The sequence below is a fragment of the Pleurodeles waltl genome, chromosome 6 (assembly GCF_031143425.1).
Source record: "Pleurodeles waltl isolate 20211129_DDA chromosome 6, aPleWal1.hap1.20221129, whole genome shotgun sequence".
In the NCBI taxonomy this organism is placed as follows: domain Eukaryota; kingdom Metazoa; phylum Chordata; class Amphibia; order Caudata; family Salamandridae; genus Pleurodeles; species Pleurodeles waltl.
The window spans coordinates 1,136,574,003-1,136,600,278 of NC_090445.1; the positions used below are offsets into that span (position 1 = coordinate 1,136,574,003).

The 26,276-nt window shown below is 44.8% G+C and overlaps 1 protein-coding gene across 2 annotated transcripts in view; it reads right to left on the bottom strand.

Annotated features, from left to right (window-relative positions):
* The window catches only part of PSD (pleckstrin and Sec7 domain containing), an 841,983-nt gene that overhangs the window by 658,063 nt on the left and 157,644 nt on the right, over positions 1–26,276 (bottom strand). For both annotated transcript variants that reach the window (XM_069240342.1, XM_069240341.1), the window contains one exon: positions 9,864–10,307. In XM_069240342.1, the coding sequence (XP_069096443.1) occupies positions 9,864–10,307 (444 nt within the window). The remainder of the gene's footprint in view (positions 1–9,863; positions 10,308–26,276) is intronic.

A 26,276-nucleotide genomic window follows, 5' to 3' on the forward strand; every position in this document is an offset into this window, starting at 1 on the left:
GGCATAGCCAATAGGTCTCGCTTTTGGGACCATATAAGTATTTAGCCATGCAGAACATTTAACCTTTATCAGAAATAAACTATGCTTGGGACCTTAGAAGTATTTAGACATGCAGCCAATTAAACCTTTATCAGAAATAAACTGTGTTTGTGCATTCCTTCATACACTTGGCATTAGACTGTAATGGTTAGAACATCCCCTAGATGACATCATAATAAAAATAGCATATGGAAGACACATGGTCATGTTACCATATTGTCAGCCTCTAGTTGGTAGACACGCAAAGAAACAGCGAGATACCAGAGGAAGAAACAACATGCCACACACATGAAGCAGAAAGGCAAAAGAAAAAAGTAGTGTGTTAACACTAAGGTATATGGCCAATCGTGCAATAATCCATGTAAAAGGGTCAGTCTCCACGGCAGGAACAAAACATCCTCTAGGCAGCACAAACCTGAAGCATTTACCTAACAAACTAAAAGAATTCTGAAAGGCAAGCCACCAAGGAACGAATGAAAGTGATGGGTGTGGTGAAAGCCCACAGAATAGACTACAGCACATCGAGAGACAGCGCGTGCTCGCTGCCTAGGCTCAACCTAAAAATGCACCAATAAAAAGGAAAGATTTAAGACAAGCACAACGATGAACAAATGGAAATAAGGGGTATGGTTAAAGCCCACAGACTGAATACAACAGTTCTTGCAGACCACGCATGCCTAGCCTCGACCTAAAAAGGTGGTTGGGCAATAATGCTTCTCTTTAAATATTTAAATCGATTTTCGTGTTGTAGGTTTCATTAAAAGATTTAAAAAACCAGAAACACTGGTGTTGCCTTTATGATTAAAGAGTATTATATGTCTCTGCTACAAAATGTTCTGGAGAGAAAAGTGGAAGGAGGATATTGGCTGAATGTTAGAGGATGCAGAAAAGGAGCATATAATGGATATCCGGAAATGTCATAGTCAATTAAATACACTTTAACTATCTGCACAGGACTTACATTACAGCTGAACGAATACATTTTACACAGACATAATGAGATAGACACAAAGTTCCATCACATGACAGTAGCTTCTCCAAACCTGAGAATGTATGGGAGAATTACAAGCTCGGTCAATGATGCTACAGATGGGAAAGCTGAAAGCATAAGCATGGCCTTTAGCATACCTACCCACACACCAATGAAAAGAGAGTCACTAAATAGTCTCTGGCCTGACATTCACCTCAGCGAAAAGGCAGAATTGCCACATGCATTAACAAATGGCATCACAACGTTCTTAAACTAGCAAAATCTGAAAGTGCCCTCAGCCATAAGGAGATGAAAAGAGAGCTAAGTAAATTGAGGTTTGCACTGGCGTGAGGTGCGATAATCACTGAGTTCAGAGATGATACGAAAGAGGATGAATGGGCCCTTCTTCATTGGATTGTAAGAGGAACGGGTAAGGATAGACAGTGACAAGCAAACATAATACAAAAAAAATACTCATACAGAGATTAGGAATGGGGGTCATAACAACTTTAGCTCTCAACAGGACACCATTTAATTCTCACCTCCTAAACTGGATGGCTTGGAAACATGTCACCATTGGATTGTTGATGATAATGAAATGTAAATACATACCAAACCAGATTGTTTAGCACTGAGTTGAATTTGTTTGTTTAGGAATATGTTGTTTTATATATGTTTCGGTGTTAAATGTTTACTTCCTGGTGGGTCTAGTTATGCAGCCTGAAGAATTTTCTGGATTCACCCTCTGTGCATTATTCTGCTATTTAGTGGCTGGGTCTGGAATTGTCTATTTTCTAGTGCTTGCTTTCTTTTTTCCCCCCCTCTAGGCTTTGCCAACTACCATTTGGTGTCTTGTCCATCCTCCTGTGATGTCAGACGTATTCCCGGGAAGCTCCTGAGCATGGTCACCATCTCTAGATTCTTTTCTTCCCTTTGGTGACTTTGAGCTATACTTGGGCGTCCTGTTAATCTTGTATCTTGCCCCTTCGCACCTTGCATGTACAAAAAAAACAACTTTTTGTGGAGGCTGGTGGATCACACATGAATCCAGAAAATTCTTCAAGCTGCAAAACTATTCCCACACATAAGTAACCATTTTGTTTTGCAGCATTAATATTTTCTGGATTCATATGCTGCACATTGATTCTGTAAAATATTCTTCTCCCTAAGGACGCTGGTTTGAAATAGGTTTGCACTAGCAGACAGCTATTTGAGTACTTACTGTCCCCCGAGCTACTCTGTTGGCTTTAATATCCATACAATGGTGTTTGGTGAAAGTATGTAGGGATCCTCAATTAGTGCTATACATATGTCATTAACAAAATCGATTGCTAGGAATGTAAGTGTTGCTTGCTTTTTCTACTAGAGTGAGCACTTGGTTTCTCTTCCATTGCTACTCACAAATTTTTTATAAGGTGTCTGGATTATTTTCAAAATCCATTGTGCAAGTGTCCTCTTGATTACAGGTCATCCTATGTTTGCTGGTGCAAAGGAATGTCCGGGTAATACATGACTGTCCTCCTCATGACTAGCATATGCAGGACACTTTCTGTCTGCATTGCTGGGTTTTGGAAAAACAAAACAGGTAGCTGAACAGATTGGTTAACATGGAAATATGAAATGACCTTCGGGGGGAAGTGCAGGTTCGTCCTCAGGGCCACCATGTCCTTATTTATGGGTAAATAAGGTTCCTGTTTTGTGATAGCATGTAGTTCACTAACTCTTTCAAGTGAAATGATGGCTATTAAGAAGGCTGTCTTAAGTGTTAGAGTCCTGCCTTCTGCATGGGTTTGAAGGGCTCTTTCATGAGCTGTATGAGCACTATATTTAGATTCAACATCAGCATGGTTGCATACCTTGGTGGTACTATGTTAAGTTATCCGTGTTTTTATAGCTTGCTAATTACCCATGAGTGTATGCAGCCTCTATGTAGCAAGTGTAATAGGCCAGACATGTCTTCAGCTTCTTGCAAAATTCAAGAAAAGAGATGGAGGCTCTAACGTGTTGTAAGAGGTCATTCCAGGCTTTAGGGGCGAGGTACAAGAAGATGCGCCCTCCTGCTTTGCTTTTCTATGTGGTGAGTGCTAATGAGGGACTGGCAGAGCAAAGGTGTGTGAAAGGTTGGTGTAAGTGAATGCTGCTGTTCAGGTAGGCAGGGCCAGTGTTGTGAAGAGCTTTATAGGTGTGGGTGAGGAGTTTAAAGTCTGCACTCTTTTGTATTGGGGGCCAGTGGAGTTCCCTATGGAGTAGTATGGTGTGGACTAGGTGTGAGAGGTTGAGGACTAGTCTGGCTACTGCATTTTGGATGGTGTGTAATCGTATAGTGAGCTGGTTGGTAATCGCTGCATCCAGGGTGATTTAATAATCGAGTCTGCTGGTGATGAGGGCTTGGGTGATCGTTTTCCTGGTGCTGTCTGGTAACCTCTTGAAGTTTTTCTTCAGCATCCTTAATGTTTTGAAGCAGACCGAGACCACTGTATTGACTTGGGTGGCATGCCCAGTTTGCTGTCTATAATAATTCTGAGGTTTCTTGCTTGTGAGGAGGGCGTAGAGGTAGGTTCAAGTTCGGTGGACCACCAGGTGGAGTCCCATGGCAAGATGTTCTTCCAAAGACTACCACCTGTCTAGCCCAAGTTCAATTTGAGGAAATTGGATTACATCCAGGTGGCTACTTCTGTCATGCATGGGATGAACGTGTGCCTGGTTTGGGGTATTTTGTACAAGAGGAACAGTATCATTTGCATGTCTTTGGCGTAAGTGAGGATATGTATGTTGTGAGCTCGTATAACGGTGGCCTGTGGGGTACTGTAGATGTTGAAGAGAATTGGGCTGAGCGAGGAGGCCTGCGAGTCTTCACAAATAAGAACTTGTGCTTCAAAGGTGTAGGTGAGCATGTTGGCAGTTTGGGTTCTTCTGTTGAGGAAGGAGTAGGTCCATTCAAAGGTGAGTTTCAGGATGCCTACTTCGTGGAGTCCTTGGATTAGGATTGGGGTGGGAGACATTGTCGACGGCTGCTGACAGGTCTAGGAGGATGAGAGCTGCCGTTTCCTTCCTCTCAAGGATCATCTAGATGTAGTTTCTGTGCTGTGGTTGGGTTGGAATCCTGACTGAAAGGTGTTGAGAAGATGGTGTGTGGCGAGGTAGGCAGAGAGATGTTTGTTGGTGGCTTTTCCAGGACTTTGGTTGGGTAGGGGCAGAAGGGTATCAGTCAGTGATTGAGAAGTTTGGTCAAGTCAGCCGAGGTTTTTTTTAAGAGGACGTTCATGGCTGCATGTTTCCATGGTTCTAAAAAAGTGGATGTACTGATGGAGGTGTTGAGGATACGCTGATACGGATTGCTCCTTTGTCGAAGGCATGGTAGAGACAGGGGCCCCTGAGTGAATGGCCTTCATGATTGTTGTGTGTTCCTAATGGTGCCCCTTGTGTTGATTGTGGTGACTTCCTTCATCACTAGGAGACACTGGAGAAAGCTAAGGGACCCAGTTGCGGAGAAAGTTGCTGTACGGTTTTCAGTTTTGTTGCAAAAGAGGTTTGAGAGGTTGTTACACAGATCTTGTGATGGATTGATGTTTCCAGTGACAGCTATGGGTGTGGTGAAGTCTTTAAGGATTTTGAAGATTAATTTGCTGGTTTTGGAGCTTGCGTTTATTTGTTCGGCCAGGGCCTTCCTCTCTTTTTCAGATGAGCTGGTGGTACCTCGTGTGGGTGGCTTTGAAGGCATCCTTTTCCACTTTTGCTGGTTCCCCTTTTCTGATCCAGTTTTTTTTAGTGTTTCTTGTCATTGTGAGGTATTCAGTGTAGCAGCTGCAGTTATCCTTTTAGCTCCTTCTAGAAACTTCTTGATAAATGGTGCATGGAAGAAGCTTTCTGCAATGCAACCCCCAGTCTATGACACTATAGGTGATAGGCAGATCCCAGTTATGTCGGTGAGATTTTCATCTGGAAAGCGATTTAGGCACCTAATCACTGGTCTGTCCTTCATTGGATTTTGAGCCCTTCCTTCCCTGCTGCATAAATGTAATGCTATAGCATTTTGTAGAGCGCGCAGCTACCCAAAAGAGTTTCCCAGCGCTAAGCCAAATAAATAGTGAAAGTCAGCTCTTGAAATTAGAATAGCCACCACTTCAGGTGCTTGCAGAAGGCAAGGAGTGTGAGGCATTTCATTGAGGTGATTGGAAGAGAATTCCAGAGCTTAGGACCCAAGTTTGAAAACGAGTGACCACCCATCCATGCCAGGTGAAACCTTGGAACTGTGCACAGATCCAGATGCTGAGATATAAGACGGCAGGGAGATAGGGCATTATCAGTTCCTGAATATAACAAGGGCCAGCCCCAGCTATGGCTTTAAAGACATAGCATGGGGCCTTAAATTGGATGCACTTCAGGATCATCAGCCAGAGAACCTCTTGCGAGAGAGGAGCAAGCGAGGCAAATATTGGGAGGAACAACAAAAGACACTGCAGCATTCTGAACCATCTGCAGGCGGCGGATAGAAGCTTGGTCAATGCCAAGATAAAGCCTATTAATGCAGTCCAATCTGGACAGAATTAGGGCTCGGATTAAATTCTTTTAGGCAGGCAGGTGAAGAAACCAGATGATTTTTTTAAGCCACTTGAGTATAGCAAAACAAGTGGTGGTCACCTTCACAAACTGTGGTTTCATTGACAACTTTACATCCAGTAAGAAGCCCAGATTCTTGACTTTAAAAGATGGTGTAGGAGGGGGTCCCAACATAAAAGGGCACATTTGGGGATTGTTTCCTAAAATCATTACCTCTGTCTTGTTGCAGTTCAACGTGAGTGAGTTGTTGCTCATGAGTGAGTTGTTGCTCATCCAGGTAGCAAATGGACATGCCTTTTTCACTTTACAGCATAACATTTGGTTGATGTTAACCTTCTTGCTTCCCTTAGGATCTCCATGCTTCCCTTCTGGAGTCTCAGGTGACTGATCTTTAAATCCGCAGGATCTAAGCTTCAAAGTTGAGGCTGGTTCTAGGTGGCAAACCTGTTCTTACTGTATTAACTGTTCCTGTGCAGTTGGTAGTCTCATCATCCTGACATGAACAATCTTTACCAGACCAGGCCTGAAAACCATGTTTGTCTTGCACACTGTGGCACTATTAAAATCAGTGTCATCGGTGACGGCGCGTCTTTAGTTCTCATGGTAGCAATGGTATTGGGGGAAAAGCTTATACAAATTTCTCAGACTAATCTACTGATAGGGCATTAGCCTAGGAGAGAGGGCATGGGTGCCTGAATACAATGTATTGGGAGTTTTCTTGGGTTGCAAATAGGCGTATTTCTGGCATGCCCCACTTTTCCTCTATCTGTTGTTTTAGCCCCCATTCATCAGAGGCAATTGTTTGCCTGCTTAGCCTGTCCACCTCCAATTTTGTATGCTTGGCAGGTGTATAACTACAACCAATTAAGGACTTAGCTGCATCTCAACCATTCTGAATCGCCTGAGAGAGCACAGGTTGGAGGTCTTCGGGCACACTGGGCAGGACCGGTGTCACAGAATCCATTAACCAAACGGAGGGCCAAGCTGATAGAGGACAAGACACATTCGCTGAATGTTTCCACTTGCTTAGATTTCCTATTGGGGGAGCGATGGGAAGTGTTGGGATTAGAGTAGCTGGTGGAAGCCATCACCACTAGGCATAGAGGTGAGGGGTACTGTGAAAGAAAAGCTGGGTCACCTGGAGTAGGGGGATGGCACTTAGCAATCTACTGACTGACCGGTGGGCCAGATCTAGTTTGGCCCAAGCACCCACTAAGATATCTGTCAGCGCTACACTGAACAGAAGAAGTGGATCCAAAGATGTCTGCTCCAGTTGAAGTACCTCAGTCAAAACATTTGTCTTAACCTCCAAGGCATGGAGCTGGGGTCAAGAACTTCAGCCACCATACGCATCACCATGGCATAGGAGCAGATTTCTCTGTGGCAGGTCCAGGGGGAGAAAAAACCTGTCTCCCGGGAGGTATTGAGGCCACTAGCCTCCTGTAACTCCACTTATCAAGTGTCATCCTAGTAGAGCTGAGCATATTCATCACCCGGGTCACAGTCATTATCCAAACATGTCCCAAAAACAAAATGCAGAGAGTGTTGCCGCCCTTATGACAAATCAAGGGAGGGAATGGTCCCTTGAGTGGATTCAGGCGCAGGTTGGACCGGCGCTGGAGAGAACTATTGGGGCTTCAGTGAAGTAGGTTTTGCATCAACATGCCCGGGGCTGGAAGCAAAACAAGCTCGGAGGGTCCGGCTGGTGGCGTGGGCAAACCCGTAGGCAGCCCGGGTGGAAGGCTTCTTGTCTTATTGGGCCCAAAGCTAAAGCAGAGGGAGTCGCCGGGATCCAAAGGGCCACAGACTTCGAATTCTTGTGTTTCCTTTGCTTACCAGAGGATTTGGAGCATGAAGAATACCGGCCGCTGGAGCTGCCCTGTTGACACCGGGAATGGGACCAAGATCAAGCCTTCGACGCTGAACATGACTTGTAACTGTCCCGTGAGGAGTCTTCTTATGCTTTATGACATAAAGTTTCACTTTGTGTTCCCTGATGGCCTTTGTGTTCATCGACGAGCAGTCACTGCAGGCTTTGGAGTTGTGGGTGGTCTGTCACAGACATTTGTTTGCAACAGTACCTACAGAGCTTAAAACCCACAGTGTTTGGGGGCGACATTCTTTGCTCACTGAAGAAAGTTTTGAGGTAACGCCTCAGAGAGACATGAGGAGAGCTCCACATCTGTGTCTGGAGGCATGGAAAGAAATGAACTTGCATCAGGGCACGGAAGTGGCACCTATATAGGTTTCATATGTCATTTCCGGATCGGACAGCGTCAGTGTGCAGCCGCATGTAACCACCTTCTGGCACGTGGAGCTACTGCTGCATACTTTCTGAATCCTATATGATTTCTTGGAAATATTAAAAAGGTGAAAGGTGAGGAATTTAAGGTTAGAAGTCTCTATCAGAAATCCCCCAGAAATACCACTGCCACTATTTCACCTCTAACCTGTTCCAATCCCGACACCCCATCCCCACTATTTGTCAGATCACTTTGGATCTTCCTTCCCTTTGTTCTCTTTCCCTGCTTGTTCTGCTACTCAATGATGTGAACCCTCATTTTTTCAATGTGCTGCCACCACCAAAGAATTCTACCTTTTACAAAACTTGTTTGAGGGCTGAATTGTGTGTAATGTGAGCCCTAATTGTGGGGTATTGCAGCAATGTTCATACAACAACACAAATTTGAGGGTTTCCAATCAAACACATGTCTATATCCCAACTTTCAATCTCTGAGCAAGACCATGAATTTTGTTATTAGCCAGTAGAAATAATATTTACATACACGCTTCTTCAGTAATAAACCCAATCAAATGTTGAAACATTATTCCATCTTTGGAAGCATATTTTAAAGTCAAAGATATTCCTGATTTGGAATAGGTTCTGCCCTCCTCACCTATGGCCACAGAGTAACTAAAGCATATCAGCCAAAGGGAAATTGTGAGTTTGTCACTTGCCCTGTGTCCACAGTAGCTATCGTGACTTAACAAGCAGGTCCTCGCTCCATTAAGGCTCTCCCATTCACATGCTGGCTGCAAGTTCAAAAGAATTTATCCTGAAAAGCAACAAATCATAGCCAAAAGGGAGTATTCTAAAACAAATACTTAATGTTTTTCTTAATTATCAACACATTATTAAAGAAAGCGTAACAACAAGTAAGCCCTTGTATTTCATGCTCAAAGTCACTTTGCAAGCTAAGGCAAAAAAAAAAACTTTTAACACACAACACATACAATGTATTTTTGTGGAGTCCCAAGTTGTGGGAGGTTCTGTTTTTTTTTGCTTTTCTGGAGAAATGGCATTGCTTATGAATGGGTTTTAGAACTTAAGCAGTTAATCAAATGATTGGTTGATGCCAAAGGAAGTTCAGTAGAACTGTGACAGAGTGAAATAAATATGAGTTAGGCAGATCATTGTACAGTTAGTTTGAATTTTTCAAAATTATGCTCTAAATCTATCCGTCAATGCTTCTTTTTTTGTATTTCCACCTCCCTCCCTGCAAAATACATGTAGGGCCAAATGCACAAAAAACATTTTGGGGTGTTAGTTGTAAAATGATGTGATCTTCAACATCAAAATGGTGTTTGATCTAGGACCACATCCCAAAAGGGGTTTGTGACTCTTTCCGAATAGCAATTAAGAAGGGTCCTGCAAGGACAGACCCTCATAAATGCCATTCACAATGAAATGCATGAGTGGATTGTGAGTGCAATTGAATCGCAAACCACTCAAATGTTTCCAATTGCTCAAAGCAGGTGGTAACTGATATGCAAAGGGGAAGTGGTCCCCATTGGACGGCTTTCCCTTTGGAAATTGTGTCCGGTTGCCTTCCTAAATCCCTTTTTTCCCCCTAAAAGCAGCCCCTGTTACTTTATGGGATATGGCCTATCTAAAAAAACAAAAGTTTCCCCGTTTGAGAATGTGAATAAAAGGATGGTGGTCTACTGTGCCTTGCAGGCCACCATCCCTGTGTTCACAGCCAATTGCAAGCTTTCACAAATAGCAACCTGCCTGATTAATATTTTCTAGAGAGGTTGTTCTGTGATCCCTGTGAACAGGAAATTTGTGATGCTAACCATTATTACAAAGATACCATCACAAAATTACAGAGAGTTTGCAAGAAGTCAGTGCGCAACTTGCACCCAGTACTTGAGATCTGCATCTTCGTACATCTGGTCCTTGGGAACATGGTGGGGCAGAGAGCTGCGAAACCATAAAACAATGTTTACGTATATTAACTTCTAAATATTCTCTGTGGAGCTCATAAGTCATAAGAAAATTAATTTGACTTACTTCATGACAGCTGACTGCATCATGATAAAGCTATCTTCAGATCTGCAGGGGCTGCGGGACACACAAGTCTCACTGCTTACTCCTGGCAGCTCTTCCTCCTCTCTCTCATTCCAGGCAGGGTCAGTGGTGGAGCTGGTTCCTGAATCTGGGTCCAGGTGGGCCAGTGGTGCGAAATTCTCCTCAATGAGCCGGACATTGTGGCGGATCTCATCTTGTATTTCCGGAGTAAGAGTGGGCAGGTCGAAGGAGAAGAAACTGTTCTGATTCAGGCCAGGGGAAGAGAGGGCGTCAATGGAATCCAAGCTGGTATAAGAGGTACCCTTGGCCCGGTGGGACTCCATGATGCTCTCAAAGTGTTTGCTGAATGAGTCTGTGCCATCTTCGGAAAGACTAAGTCCCTGCAGGAATGGCACTGGAGACTTGAGCACAGCTCGGGCTTCAGCCCTAAGAAAGGATAAAACAAATTAAAGTAAGTAATATTGAATTACAAAAATGGCAACAGGCGAGCACAACCCTTAAAACACATAAGAACAGATATGCCCCCCACACCAATATGTGTAGGGGTAAAAAAATAAAACTACACATAAAAGAACTGTCAGATTCGTCCAAGCTGCTACTTTCTACCTTCTCGAACTGACCTTGGTTACTCACTATTATCAATCCCTCACTCCTCGTGTCTAGTAGTTTTAAACTGCCCCTTTTTTATTACTTTTGCTGGAAGGTTATTTCATGATTTTAATACTTGTTCCGTAAATAAATACTGTCTAAGCTTTTGTATGGTTTCAAATCCTCTCCCTCCAGCCTCTTTTGAAGGCATCCTGCATGAATATAATACCTCTAAATAATTGTCCTGTTTGGTAAAGTTCCAATCCCAAACCCACACCCCTTCCTGCCCCTAAGAACTCCCCTACTCCAATTTTCGAATTTGCACTTGGCTCAGTCTGGCTAAGTTGCCATTGTCTAGACTAAACTGGGGAGTATTAACCGAGTCACACATAAACAGCCATAAAACAGTGACCAACAGAAGAATCAATCATTTTTAAATGATTACCTAAAAAGAAAGTTTTTTGTAGTGTACTGGCAACTACTCATATTCATCCTCCCTTAAAGTGAGAATGTGATCAATATTTTAAATACAATTAAACATATTTGCGTTGCTCTCGTGTCTGTCTTAATCTTACTTTGTGTTGCTACGTTTTCTGAAAATGTGCAAAATTATATCAGACTCATCAAACTCAATTTCTTAAAAATGTTAAAAATGTCAGTCACTGTCTGCAGTACTTCTAATTGAGGCTGAACTAAAAAGTAGCATGACGCTCAGTGATATTAACACAACAGAATTCACATGGAAGACAAGGTTGACTGTGGCTGTGTGCACAGTTGCCTGTATGTCTATTGGTCTCTGTGCATGGGCATCTTTAAGTGTATTGACCTCTGTATGTATGAATGCCTGAGGATGTGTCATCCGTGCTAATTCCTCTGTCCATCTCTCACACCAGTTCTCGGAGCTTTAATCACTCAAAGGCAATTAAGAAACCCTTATAGCAATTATTGCCTTTTACCTAAGAAACCATGGAACAAGGCAGTACCACAGCTTCACTACATTGCCAAGTTACTTAGTGCTAGCCTTTGACTTCGATTAGGGTAGTGAGGCTGAACGGAGGACACCAGGCCACACTTCTACTAGCGCCACAATGCCCTGCAGTCTGCTGCACCTGATGCCAAGGAGGGGCCAACACTATCAATATAAAGTGTCTGCAGGGTTCCTGCTGTATGAGACATGCACAAGCCACACTGGGCGAAGGGCAGGCTCATCTTCATCCACCTCGATAAGGCTGGGCTGGTCCGCCCATCATGGCTTCTTGACCCAAGCTCTAAAAGATAAGTTACTTACCTTCAGGAATGCCTTCATGTGGTAGAAACTCTGTCTAGCTGCAGGTTCATTACCTTAGAATTATCCCCAGGCATCAGAATGGATCAGAAAATTCTTGAGGTGTACCCCTCCTTCATTGAGCTCCGTGTCGGCGGCGTCCGTGCTGGAAGTGACATGCATGGTGCCTCTATAGGTGTCTCCCAGCACGCTGGCATTGGTTTCTGTTTGTGATATTCCACCCAGAAGCGTGGAGCTAGAAAGAATGCTGATGCACTGGTGTGCAGTGCTAAAGGCCTCCGAAGGGAAACGCTATACAAAAATCAGTTTGCAGAGCAGAGAGGATGGGAAAGTCGGTAAGGTTCATCTGATAGCGACATCTAGCCACAGATATCTTACCTTAGAATAGATAACCACACAGTGCCTCCCCAGGGGTGGGTTTGTGAACAGATTAGACAAGCAAATCCTGCAGGACTGAACGGGTAAAATGCCCCTCACAAAAGACCACAGTGACACCCACGTTGCTGTGTGGCAGATGTCCAAGACAGGGGCTCCACAACAGAATGGTAGCAGCCTTGGCTCTGTTGGAATGAGTGTGCAAGCCACTGGGGGTTGCTTTTTTGGCCAATGTGTAGCAGATTTTAATGCAGAGCAGTATCGATCGTGAGATGGTTTGTTTCTGCACAGCCTTTCACTTCTTCATCCTGAAATACCCAACGAACAGTTAATCGTCCACCATGGAACGCTTTGGATGACCAAGAAAGAACAATGCTTTTTTTGGGTCCAGGCAGTGGAGTCTGTCCTCTTTTTAAGAAGGGTGAAGGGAGCAAAGGAGGTAGGCACTGTGATATTTTGGCTTATGGGGATAGGTGCCACAACCTTCAGAAGTGAGGAGGCGCAGGTTCTTATAACCAGTTTGTCTGAATAGAAACTACTGTAAAGATGGTGCACAGAAAGTGCTTACAGTTTGCTAACCCTCCTGGTCGATGTTATGGCCACTAGAAAATACGTTTTGATGGTTAGTGGGTGAACTGGGCAGTTGAGCAGGGACTCAAAAAGAGCACACATGAAAAATATTAAGACCCGATTGAGATCCCATTGGGGCATGATTAACGGCCCAAGAGGGAACAGATGTTGAAGTCCCTTAAGAAACCGTGGCACAACAGGTGACCTAAACAAACAAGGTTTGTCCAACAATCACAAGAAAGCCAAGACGGCTGACAAATAACCTGTAACAGTGCCCAGTGCCTATCCCTGCTGGGCCAGAGAAAGAACAAAAAATAAAACTTAGGAAAGGGGTGCAGAAAGAGAGTCAATGTTCTTGAATGCACACTATGTCACAAACTTGCGTCTCCATCAGATCTAACCATGGTTCCCTCCAATCTTGAAACAGACCTTGCAACACCTCCAGATGGAGACGCCATCCATGATCCATCAGGCATTGATGGCTGAGTTTGTCAGCTCTGGGTTGAATTAGCTCGCCAGGTGTACTACCACTAGATAAATGCCCTGATATTCCAGCCATGTCCAGAGGTGCAAAGCCTCTTGACAAAGGGTCCATGATCCCACCCTACCCTGTAAATGCAGTACAACATGGCGGTGGTGTTGTTTGTGAGGTGAGCACCTGCACTAGCCTTCCACTGAGCAAAGGAAGAAAGGCATTTAATGCCAACTGGATCACCCGAAGCTACAACAAGTTGATGTGGAGACCAGAGTCCACTGGAGTCCACAGCCCTCTGATCTCTGCCTCTCACAGGTGGCCACCCAAGCCAGAGTGACACATCTGTCACAGCAGTTAGATTTGGTGGAGGAAGGGAGAGGGGTCTGCCGCTGATCCAATCACCATTCGCCAGCCACTACTGAAGGTCTTTTGCTGTCCCCTCCAAGATCTGGACCATGTAAGAGAAATTTCCCTGAAGCTGTGCCCACTGGAACTTCAGGTTCCACTGCAGTACCTGCATATGCCAACGAGCATGGCTCACTACCAGGAAGCAGGAGGCCATGAGGCCTAACATCCTCAAAATTAGTCTCAACGAAATCCAGGATAGAGGCTCAGACACTGGAATCAGAGCCCAAATATACTGGATTCGTTATTTGGGAGAATAGACCCAAACTGCACTATTTCCAGAACAGTTCGGATGAAAGGGAACATTCAAAAGGGAGCTAGATGAGACTTCGGAACGTTGATAGTGAACCTCAGTGAATGAAGGAGGTCCGTCGCAGTCTGGAGGTGGGAAATGACTGGCTGGCGCTAGCCAGTCCTTAACAGCCAACTATCCAGGCAGGGGAAAACTGGAATCACTCCCCTTTGCAGATGTGCTAGAACCACCGCCATCACCTTGGTGAACACCAGAAGGGTACTGGTAAGGTCTAAGGGGAGCACAACAAAATGAAAGTGCTCTTGGCCCACAGTGAATCACAGGTAACATCTGTGGGGACAGGAAAGAGATGTGGAAATATGTGTCAAGCAAGTCCGAAGCTACAATTGCAGTCACCAGGGTCCAGGGCAGTCAGGACCTAAGCATCTTGAACGTCTTCTTCAGGAAGAAGCTGACTAGACAAGGGTTTAGAACTGGATGGAGGCCTCTATCCTTTTTGGGAACCAGAAAGTAGCAGGAATAGCAGGGGAGGTTCCATAGAGAGGATGGAATAGCCCCTCTGGACGATTTGTAAAACCCACTTATCCGATGTTGTTGACTGCCAGTGGGGCAGGTGATGCTGATCCTGCCCCCAATGGGGGCCCGTGCTGGTACAGGAGGAAATTAAAGGGGTTTTGAGGCTGTGGCTGCCGGGAGGTGGTGGACTAGCCTGACCTCTGGCTGGTTGTCCCATCCTGTAATCGGGAACCACGTTTATGGCTATAAAAAGACTAGGAAACCTGTTGGCCTTGGTGGCAGGAGGAAAGGACACACTTGCTAGCCCCCCCCATAGCCACGGAAGAGATAAAAGGCAGACTGGGGTTGATGGGGTCCATGGAGAGCTCTACTGTTTTTAAAGTGCTCCAGCGCCGAGTCTGCCTTCTCACCAAAAGGCGAGAGCCAGTAAAGGGCATGTCTACCAGGGAGCCAATGGTTCTCATTTGGGCATGGTGTTTAAGTGCCACTGTTGCCGCAATCGCACTGCCTAGTGAGCCAGTTGTGTACAGCCCACATCTGATGGTGCACTTGGCTGCATCTCGGCTGTAAGCAATGGCTTGGGTCAGTATGGCTTGAGCTTTATCCAACACCATGGGCAGCACCTGTGCAACAAAGTCCAACACAGTGTGGGTGCATCAGCCCAAAAGACACGTGGTGTTCACCAACCGCAGTGCTAGACTCACAGAAGAGAACATTCACTTGCCAAAGGTATCCAGTCTTTTGAATTCCCTATCTGATGGAGAAGTAGGGAACGCACCAGGATTGATTTTGGACCACCAAGCTCTCAGGGGTAGGCTGATCGTGAGGAGACTAGGGTCCCCAGGAGTAGGGCGATGGTAGTGGTCAATTGTCCTATGCACAGGAGCCCCTGTGCAGGTCTTTCACTAGGGCCCAAGAAGGAGAAGGACATTAGTGATGGCTTTGTTGAATGGGAGGAGGGGTTCAGAAGGGGTAACTCCAGGCTGAAGCACCTCTGTCAAGATGTTTGTATTGACTGCCACCATGGGCAACTGAAGGTCCCTGACCTCAGCTGCCCTCCGCACCACAATTGAAAAAGAGGCTAACTCCTCCATAGCCAGTGTCCAGTGAGGTGTCTAACCCACTTGCATCTAACAGTTCCTAAAACCAGCTGTTCTCTGGTACATCTAGTGTGTAATGGAATGCATTAGGGTCCTCACACCCCTCCCAATCGTCTCCCTCTCCAGGCCTATCAAATGAAAAAGGCACTGGCTCAGACTCAGAGGACATGGTACTGGCAGGCCCCTGGAGTTGAACTTTTGCTTTGCGCTTTTATAAGTTGATTTCTTTTATTTTCATTCATTCATTCATGTGGGACTTACCCAACGATTGGGACGACGATCATTGAGAGCAGCTCCACAAGGGGTCCTAGGACCTTCCATGCGACCGGGATCGAGAGCATTGTGGGGTTGTCTGTTGTCAGGCAGCAAGGAGCTTCAGGGAACGTTCCCTCAGCGCCTTCAGGTTCATGGCATGGCTGACCTCACAGGCCTTAGAGTTGATGGCCCACTCCAAGCACCACAAAAAGTGTGGGTCTGTTGCAGACATTTGCCTGTGGCAGGCACCAAAGGGTTTAAAACCCATTGGTTTCTTGGGTGACATCCTATGCACATCAGAAGATAGAATTTCTCAAAACAATCTTTGACAAAGAGTTGAAAAAGACTCAGTCAAAAAGTGACCAAGGGAAGCTCTTCTATATCTGCGCTGACTGACGTGAAAAGAACTTATGTCAGACAGCTGGGTTGGTGCCTATTTACCATGGCAGAGCCTAACAAAGACACCTATAGGTGCTCAAGGGTACAGCTCAAGAAGTTTCAGATCCAGTTGACGCCTGGGGTTAATTCTGAGGTAAGGAATCTTCTACTAGACGTCTCTACCAGATAACGTACTGTTATCTGCTGGAATAAACTCTCTCTTTCACCTTTGTTGTTGAAACCATGGGGAAGCGTAAGATTAGGATTACTAAACCCCATGCGGTAAAAAAACTCAACTCAGGGTGCTTTTTTGAGAAAGTGGTGAGGATTATTGATAAAGAAATTCAACTAGTGGAAAGAAGGCTCTCACTTACAATGGATGAATTAATCCCTCAGTTGTCCCTGAGTTGACTTTCTATCCTGCTAGTGGCTACTCAAGATTGTGCCTTTGGGTGGAATTTGTCAAATGTGCCAAGTGTCTCGCTGCCACAGATTACTAATGCAATCTTATCTACCTCTTACTCAACAGATAGATCCCCTGTAATGAAATGGAAATACGGTGGTCAAGAGCACAAGAAAGGTAGCTAGCAGGAGAAAGTGAGTTTAGAACAATCGGAATTTGGTTCCCTGACAGCATGTGTTAACAATGTGATTGTGATTCAAATTTCCGACAGGTATACCTGTATTTTGAAATAATCTCATCATCCATTGTTTGCTTGCTTGGAGATAATCAAGATTTATTTGCCATCTTTGGGGTTGGGCAGGGCGGGAGTTTCGACCAACTTGCCACTGAAACAAGCAGTGACAATGTTGACTGAGACTTCTATAGTCAAGGCAATGGGCTCTCAAATAGTGGACACAGTGGATGGCTCCTATTGTGAAAATAGTACTGGTGCTCAGACACCAGCAAAGCATCATCAGTAAAGTGGTGTAGAGTGAGTGGCATAGAGTAGCGTATCGCTGAGTGTTGTAGGGGGAGTGAGATAGATAGAGTTGAATGGCGTGGATTAGAACAGAGTGGAGTGTGGTGTAATGTAGAGTGGAGTAAAGCGCTGTCGAATGGTGTGTTGTCGACTGGCATAGAATGGAATTACATAGAGTGTCATAGAATGGAGTGTTGTAGAGTAGCGTGTCGTAGAGTGCAGTGGCACAGAGTGAAGTGGCGTGGAGTTTGTAGAGTGGAGTGCTGTAGAGTGGAGTAAAGTGGCATGGAGTGTAGTAGAGTGGACTGGCATTTAGTGTCATAGAGTGGCACAGCATGTTGCAGAGTTGAATGGCATTGAGTGGAGTGATGTAAAGTGGCATTGAGTGGAGTGCCGTGGAGTGGCAAAGAGTGGCATACAGCGTTGTAGAGTGGAGTGCTTTAGAGTGGAGTGGCGTAGAGTGTTGTGGAGTAGTGAGGTGTAGAGTGGAGTGCCAAAGAGTGGATTGGTGTAGAGAAAAGTAGAGCGTCTCAGAGTGAAGTGGCATAGAGTGTAGTAGAGTTGAGTGGCATAGAGTAGAGAGGTGAAGAGTGTTGTAAAGTTAAGGGACACTGAGTGTTGTTAGAGAGGAGTGGAGTGGAGTAAAGTGGAGTAAAGTGGAGTAGAGTGGCGTGGAGTGGAGTAGAGTGTCAGAGTGGAGTGGGATTGAGTAGAGTCGGACAAAGTTGAGTGTTGTGGAGTCGCCCAGAGGAACACAGAGTGGAGTAGAGTGTCATAGAGTGGAGTGGCATAGAGGAGAGTGGAGTGTCATAGAGTGGAGTAGTGTGTCTTAAAGTGGATTAGCGTTGCGTAAAGTGGATTAAAGCATCATAGAGTGAAGTGGCATAGAGTGTTGTAGAGTGGAGTGGCATAAAGTGTCGTAGAGTGGGGTGTCATAGAGTGGAGTAAAGTGGCATGCAGTGTAGTAGAGTGGCGTGGCATACAGTGTTGTAGAGTGGAGTGGCATAGAGTGGAGTGATGCAGAGTGGCATAAAGTGGAGTGGCATATAGTGGAGTGCCATACAGTGGAGTGGCTCAGAGTGGCACACAGTGTTGTAAAGTGAAGTTGCAGAGTGGAGTGTCATGGAGTGTCATAGAGTGGAGTGGCTTATAGAAGAGTAGAGCAGCTCAGAGTGATGTGGCATAGAGTGTCGTAGGGACCCCTTCCCGTTTGCGAATGGGTTACCATCAGCTTGAAGTAGGTGGTAACCGACAATGTTTTGTGACTGCATGCCCGGTCGCAAAACATTCTTACATGGCTCTGTGACTCGCTATTAAAAAGGGATGCCCTAGGCACGCCCCTTCCTAATAGCGACTCACGATCCTTATTTGATGGATGGTACTTGGCCAGAAGCCTTTTATTGGTCGCAAATGGCCCTATGGGCCATTTGTGACTGGCAAAACTGCTTCATACATCTGGCCCACTGAGTGGCACAGAACTGAGTGGATTAGAGTGTTGTTAAGTCGAGTGAAACAGAGTGTTGGAGAATGGAGTAGAGTAGAGTGGAGCGGTGTGGAGTGCAGTGGGATCGAGTGGAATGTCATAGAGAGGCCCAGAGTGGCATAGAGTGTCGTAGTGTGGAGTGGCATACAGTGGAGTGGAGTGTTGTAGAGTGAAGAAGAGGAGTATTTCATAAAGTGGGGTGGTGTAGAGTGGAGTGGCACAGAGTGATGTGGAGTAAAGTGGCATACAGTATTTAAAAATATATATTTTTACTGTTAATTGCACACAATAGGGTACAAAAGCCAATGAGCAGAGAACAGATAAAGACTGCACATCAATTTCCATATCGTTGAATAATATACTGTTGTCAGGAGGCTAAAGAAATTATCAAAATCCGAATTCCACATAAAACTGTTCATAAGTGAGCCACCTATGTTTTACTTAGCCATTGAGTCAGTGGAGCCCACAATTTCATACCTCTCTTCCTACGTACATGACTCTTTAATGCATAAAAGCTTATTATCAATAATATTATCCAACTTGGCTGTCAGTCTAACCCATAAATAGGTTACTTGAGCTGCTTTCCGCTCATCCTCTAGAGTTGCCCTTCATTAACCATTATCTGACATTTGGCCCTATTTAAAAGATAACCGGATACCTCCCCAAATTTGGACGTTTCCTTCTGTTTTTCTATTAAGGATTTTGCTGGCTCTGGTGATACTGTAGCAATATCATCTGCATATGCTAATGTTTTAACGTTCCCCTCAGTCATTTTCATTGGAACAATTAGCTTATTGTCTAGCAGCTTTCTTATAAGAGGATCAATATAAAGCACAAAAAGCAGTGGTGAGCAGGGGCATCCCTGCCTTGTGCCCCTTGTAATACAAAAAGTTTCAGAACTTACCCCAGACATTTGTACCCTTGCATTTGGGTTCTGATACAGCCCCTGAATGGCCCTAATAAAGGCAGGGTCAAAATTGTATTTAAAAAGAGTCACCCATAAATAAACCCAATTCACCCGATCAAAAGCCTTTTCCACATCTAACAAAATTAGCGACATTGGTGTCCTCATGGCTTGAGCATAGTCTAGCATTGCTATGACTCGCCTCATATGATCAGTGGTACCTCTGCCTAGAATAAAGCCAAGCTGCCAAGGGGAAACCAGTTTATCAATCACTTGGGTAGCCTGGTAACAAGGACCTTCGCATATAGTTTAGCATCCCCGTTAATTAAAGAAATAGGGCGATAAGAGCTCAGTGCCCCTACAGCTCCGACTACGAATACCCCAACTTCAAACCATTCAAACCATTGACCTTTTGGACCTTTTGCGCGCCCCCCCAGACTTACTCCCCCAGACCCCTCCACCCCTCCCTCCAACCCCTTTCCCCAAGCCCAACCCTACAGCACCCCCCAGAGCTGCCCACCCCTCCAAGGCTAGTCTGTAAGATGGATAGGCTGCCACCTCCCTCCGATGGGATCACTAAATCTCAAGGTCCTAATGCCAAGTAGACCTTTTCTTTACTTCTCTTTTCCCCATTTTTTGTTGTAAAAAAAAACCCAAAAAACATAGTGCCCGGGGCAGAAACCACAATGATCTGTCTATTATTATGACCTTAACCAATAATTTGTCATATGCCATCCACAGTCTAAAATTTAAGACAGGTTTTCCAGATATACTTTAGCCTTAATTTCTGAAAAGAATACCCGTATAGTACCCTTGTGGACAGTTTTTAAACAAGCAGGAGTCAGTAGATATGCTTCTGCCCCTTTGTCCCGCAAAGGGCTTATCATTTGTCTCAATCACCAACATCGTTCAACAGTAACATGACAGTAGTCAGGGCGAGAAAAAAAAGAGACACCTTCACAATCAATTTTAGAGTCAGGGCAGGCTTTCTCAAAAAACACCTGTCGCAGCAAGTAGTTACCAAAATACCCAATTACAGCCCTGGGTTGTGAAAAATGATCCGTGGATTCTTCCTTTCGTTTTATTTAGTTTAATGGATACCGGTGAGCCCTCTGTATTTCACGCTCCCAGTCCTAGCTTTCTAGTTCAGGGAAGGCGCCTCTAAATAATTCTGTGATATAAGTCTGGTATCTTGGCCCCTTCTTCAATTCTGAAAATTTGCAGATTATTGCGTTGTTGACGATTTTCAGTCTTTTATTTTCCAATGGAGATACGTAAGCTGTGACTCGTGAAATGAAGATTGTTGTATCACATTACCCACATCAGACTCTAGCATACTGGTACGAGTCTCCATTGCAGTGATGCGTTCGCCAATCTCCAGAGCAGGATTTCGCGATCTTTCTTACCGCCACTTGGAGCTGCTTACTCGTGATCTAGGCTTTCTTGCTGTCATTCTGTGTCTGTTTACGGTGTGACATCATTGTTTGATAAATAAGATGAAGAGAGGGAGGTTCAAGGGGCTCTATCGGGCCAGGGTCATGATCCGTGGGTTCATTACCGGGGGCAGCTAAATTGCCATGAAGTTGCTGAGTCGCAGAATAATCCCAAGACACTGCCCTTGCCCTTGAAACCCTTGTGGACTTTTTCTTTTTCTTTCCGACAATGTTTATTTCTCTTTGCCCGAAATAAACTTTTTTGGAACCTTTTTGGGCTGCTATCTCCCTTGACCTTGCGTTAGAGGCAGCAAAGCTACTGCTGGACTCCAATTCTGTGGATGAGCTATAGTCCTCCCCCTCCCAAGATGGATCTGATAGTGAAAAAAAGTTTTCCGCAGCCTCACCTTGTCCAGGTTAAAAACCCATGGATGGTCAGATGTCTGTGCCGGCTGCACAACTGTCCCCACTTTTCACCATCATGGTGCTGTGCAGGAGTGACCTCACCAATGTGCCTCACATCCATTGCGTGCTGAAGCGACGGTATGCTTTCACAGTCATTTTGCACCCCTTCAAAGCCCCGCACTCTCTGGCCGATACTGATGCCCTCAAGTTAGATCTACCAGCTGCATCGCTTATGCCAATAACTGCAGAATTTTTTAGTGTTACAGTTAAATTGTCACTGACCTGGGGGGATTAACATTGAGTTCCAACTGCACCACTGTAACATGAATATCATCTGTTTCCAATCACACCTGCGATTGATCCCACTACGCTGAAGTTGTAGAATCAGTTGCCCCTTTCCCAGGTGGGGTTATTAACCTTCTTATTTGTTGCAGGGAATTTGAAAATATACGGGATCACTGGGCCATCACCAATCTGTACATCAGACCTGAATCCACTTTCTGCACTGGAGTCCTTGAGCTGTTTGGCCTTCTCCTGGAGTGAGTCCTCTGGGACTTAGAAATCAGCCTCGGTCTGTGCTGGAGGCACCCCCTATTGAGAGAGGCTGCCTCGGGTCAACTGTGCTTGCACCCGTCTTCCCCCAAGTGCTGCAAGGGTTTTTTGGTGCCATACTACGCGGGCGCAAGCACGGCTGCCAATGCCTAACTCCCAGGCAGCCCGCCATCGAGCCCGTTCACACACCCACGGGCTTTTCTCCCTACCGACGGCTCTCGATGCCGGCACACCACAGCCCCTTGTTCCGTGGCCGCAGCATTGTTCCGTGGCCGCAGCAAGACCGGCGCCACAGATGGTGGCCCAATGGTAAGCAATAGCTAGAATGCATGTCTAGGGAAGCTTTCCAAATGTCTCCAAGATGTCGTTAGCAAACTAGACATCTGCGCTGTCTAGAAGGTTCCGACCGAATGAGGGTATCAAGATCCAACTTCTTCCATGGTTTGTCAGGAGTCACTCATGACTTGTCACTGGTAGCACACATGTAACACTCATTGACTACACTTTCACCTCTTGATCAATACCAGGCCACCAAAATCTTTCTCTCACTCTTGTGTTGGCCAGATTCCTTCCTAAAGGTCTCCATGTGCTAGATTAATCACTTTAGATCTCAACGTCAACTCATGCATCACAGTCAAAAGGAGCTCATTGCCGGATCTAATGACCTTTGATCAGGCCAACCCTGAACAACATATTTTTCAAGACTGACCAATATCACTAGCCTTGCAATCTTCCCATTCCAGTTGAGACAAATCAGTTTCATTGGCCCAACACACTGTTTAAGCCTCAATAGCAACTACAATCAGCAGACTTATTTTAAAGTCTTGGTAGATACTGTATTTGGAAACTAAATTCTTCCAACTCCTCATTCCACCTCTTCGGACGAGCTGTTAGTCTCTCACTCACTATACAGAAGAAAATCCGAACAATAGGACAATGATCCGTTTTGACAGAATTTAAAAGGATGCATTGTCCACACAACAGCCAATGTTTCCCTCTCAATCAATCCGTAGTTTCTCTCTGCCTCTTTCAGTGCTCTTAAAGTGAAAGCCACCGCTCTTTTTTTCTATCAATCACATGTATAGAAGCCCCTCAGGCTCGCATCTTTAGTCAAAAAAGACTTTCTTTTCACATCAAAACAACCTTTTACTAATCTAATCGTTCACTGCTCTGAAGGCATTTTCACACTCTCCTGAAGTCTTTCTTTTCAAATCAAAACAGCCTTTTACTAATCTAATCCTTCACTGCTCTGAAGGCATTTTCACACTCTGCTGCTCTTCTTAAAGTTGTCCCTTTTAAGATCCCTAAGATGAATGCATATGCATATAATCTTACCAACACCATGGTCGCCAACCATTCTGATGATTACATTTTTTTGATGCTTTACTCTGCTCAATTACTCCCTTAACGGTTCCATCATTAGGTTGGGCACTTTCAGTACAATATGGACAATGGGCTTAGCAACCTTTTTCAGGACGATTGTGTGCTCAAACTTTTTTAATAAGCCCACTTCATTAGTGAACTCCTGGGGAAATTCTGGGGAAAAACCCTCATAGTCACCACCAAGATCATTTGCTCAGGAATATTAGGATTGAGGGTAATACCTATATCCCATTAGAGGCCCCACCCCAACAAGTTATCACATCTTTTGGCAACATACACCTTTCCGTAGTCACTCTATCCTTGAAAGAGTTTTTCAAGATTACACAAATAAGCACATCAATTTTAATACCACCATAACACACTGGATTAATATCTGGGGAATAAAGATAGACAGTTCATCCCCAAATGTCGCAGCACATATCCTATCACCAATATGGTGTATGGTGAGCCACAATCAGCCAAAAGTATAAACGTCTTCCCCAAATAGACTACCCTCCCACCTCACACCATCAGCAATATTGTCAACTATGTTAACTTTCGCAGCCTTACACATAAAAATATAATGTAATTTCATACCAACAGTTTTAGGAGAAGCAATATAATTGCAAAACATTTCTGCCCCCCCCCCCTCCCCCCCTTAAATTGTAGTGAAGAACTTGTGCCTCTCCAAAACGACATTTATACGTGGTTCAAAATATTGTTCAAGCACACACAATGATATTTCTTAGATGTCTGCAGTTTCTCTTTCTCAATTGCCAACAGGTATTCATCAATACTGTCATAAATACTCCTGCCATCAATCCTCAAGATATGCAGTAAAATTGCTTGTTTCCTGGCAGGGCAAAATCGTTCACCCCCAATTACAACTAAATAAGAATCAAATCATTTTCTCCAGCACTCCGCTGCAACATTGGGTCCTCCTTTTCCAATAAGAAAGCAGGGGGTTGAGACATATTAGGTACTGACATTCTGAATCAAGATCCCTTTGCGTTAATTGGCAAAAGGAGAGAGAAAAAGAAAACCGTACATACAATTCTTCTGGGCCTGGTTACAATCCTGTAAAATACTAATGAAAGTGAAACAGCTCTGCAGAGGGCAGAAAGCTGAATCCAACTGAATGGAAAGAACCGGCGCGGTTGGAAGTGTGGCCATTCAGTAAATGACAGTAATTGCAGGAAATCAAATTGAAGGATTACATGATGCGAGCAGAGCTCCCTGCGTCACTGTTTGAAATATATGCCCATTGTACAATGGCTGACAATAAGATGACAGTTCACACTGGTGACCGGGGTGCAGCTCCCACCATCCGAGTTTGAAATGTGAGCTGGCAGCAAGATGGCGATATCTGCGTACAGAGACAAGCTTAAGACTTCTCACATGCGAGACTCCTCGCATCTGCACAGCAACGTTGGCCGCACCTGCACACTTCTCCTCACACTCCAGTCACGCATATGGAGATGCACTAGAGACTCCTCACATCTCGCATTCACAACGATTTCACTCAAATGCAAAAAAATGCACCAAAATTCAGGTACAGTGTTGTTGTACAAGCCATACAATAATTAAAGTGTACTTCCATGTAGTTGCAGTGGGTGTGATAAGTTCTGATGCCAGTCTTCATATAATGTGGTGGAATTTATCCCATTCTTGCTGCCAGAGTTACACTGGAAGCACCCCAACACAGCGGTGATGATGGTTACTGAAGAATGTATTGTTGATATGTTCACAAACCCACCAACACTAACAGCTCCTCTTTGTACCAGCTCCTCTCAATCCCCAACCAGTGCCATCAACTGTCATCCTTGGAATCCTCACCCTTCTAGATTGTGTGACTGCTCTAGTGTGTGCAGGTAACCATTAAGATTAGGATAACATTTCAGCCTAAACCTCACTTTGTAATTCCTCCCAACCCCCACCGAGAGTGAAAGTAAATATGTATTTATGGGAAAATCAAATTAACCAAAATGAGAAACTGAGGAATAATGATTATATATCCTCGCCTGAAATTAGCAGAGCCACCGGAACACTGTATGATTGTGGCTCCTGTCTGCTTGGGTGAATATAGTGACTGGACATATGTGTGCATCTTCTGTCCTAATGTTGTACATAATGCAATATAGTTAGCTCTGTGTACGCATCTGCCCTCTTCTTTCTCTGGTCAAATGTGAATGGACTTTGCAGCTGATTTTGTCCATTATATACTATTTTCTGCAGGCTTGGTACCCAGTGTGAATATGGCTGAGAAGAAATTGAGTGTCCCATTTTGAGTCACCTTACCTTTCAGAAATCAGGGAGAAACTAAAGTGCCTGTCCGGATGGCCTTACTAGGTGGACTAATAATGCTGGAGATAACTAAAAATGTGGGATGGTGTGTGTCTGGTCTTGCGAGAAGTTACATACGTTTCCTCTCCTAGTAGGATGTAACTCAGTGGTGAACCACAGATTGCCTGTACTCCTGAGACCCACAGACCTTTATAGGCATTCATTTGGGTGTGGGAGGGGCTATGAAGGATGGGGCTCCATGCAGTATCCCAGGTTATACCCCTTATTTTACTGGGCACTTCCTGTATGTGAACTTCTGGCACTACACAAAGTGAGACTTCAGTAGCCCCAAATAACTAGCTGGTGTCAAAAGAATGCTATGCAAGGTTTAAAAGGACAAATTACTTACTTTTTGTAACACTATTTCTGGTACAGACTCTAAATAGCTGCAGATTATTCACCTTTTGAATATTCTTCAGGCATCAGACTGGGTTCTGAATCTTTTCAGCAGTATCACTGCGCCAGAAGATGGCATCCTGTGGTTATGCACTGATGCTGCTCTGCTCTGGAAATGAGGTGCAGGCTGATATAGTTGCCACTCCTACGCCCAACGTCAGTTGCTTTCGTGACAGTCCGAGAACTCAGGCTCAGAGCCCCATAAGCAAACTGGTAGACAGAGTGTACATTCCTTGGGGTCCTATTTAAGGAGAGAGTCCAATCACAAAACGGGCAGGATGGGAGAGTTGTTGAGAAATCTGCAGCAAGATAGAGCCTCTATCAGAAAGTGTTATCGAAGGAAAGTAACTTGTTCGTCTGACAATGACTTCTAGCCACAGACTCCTCACCTTTT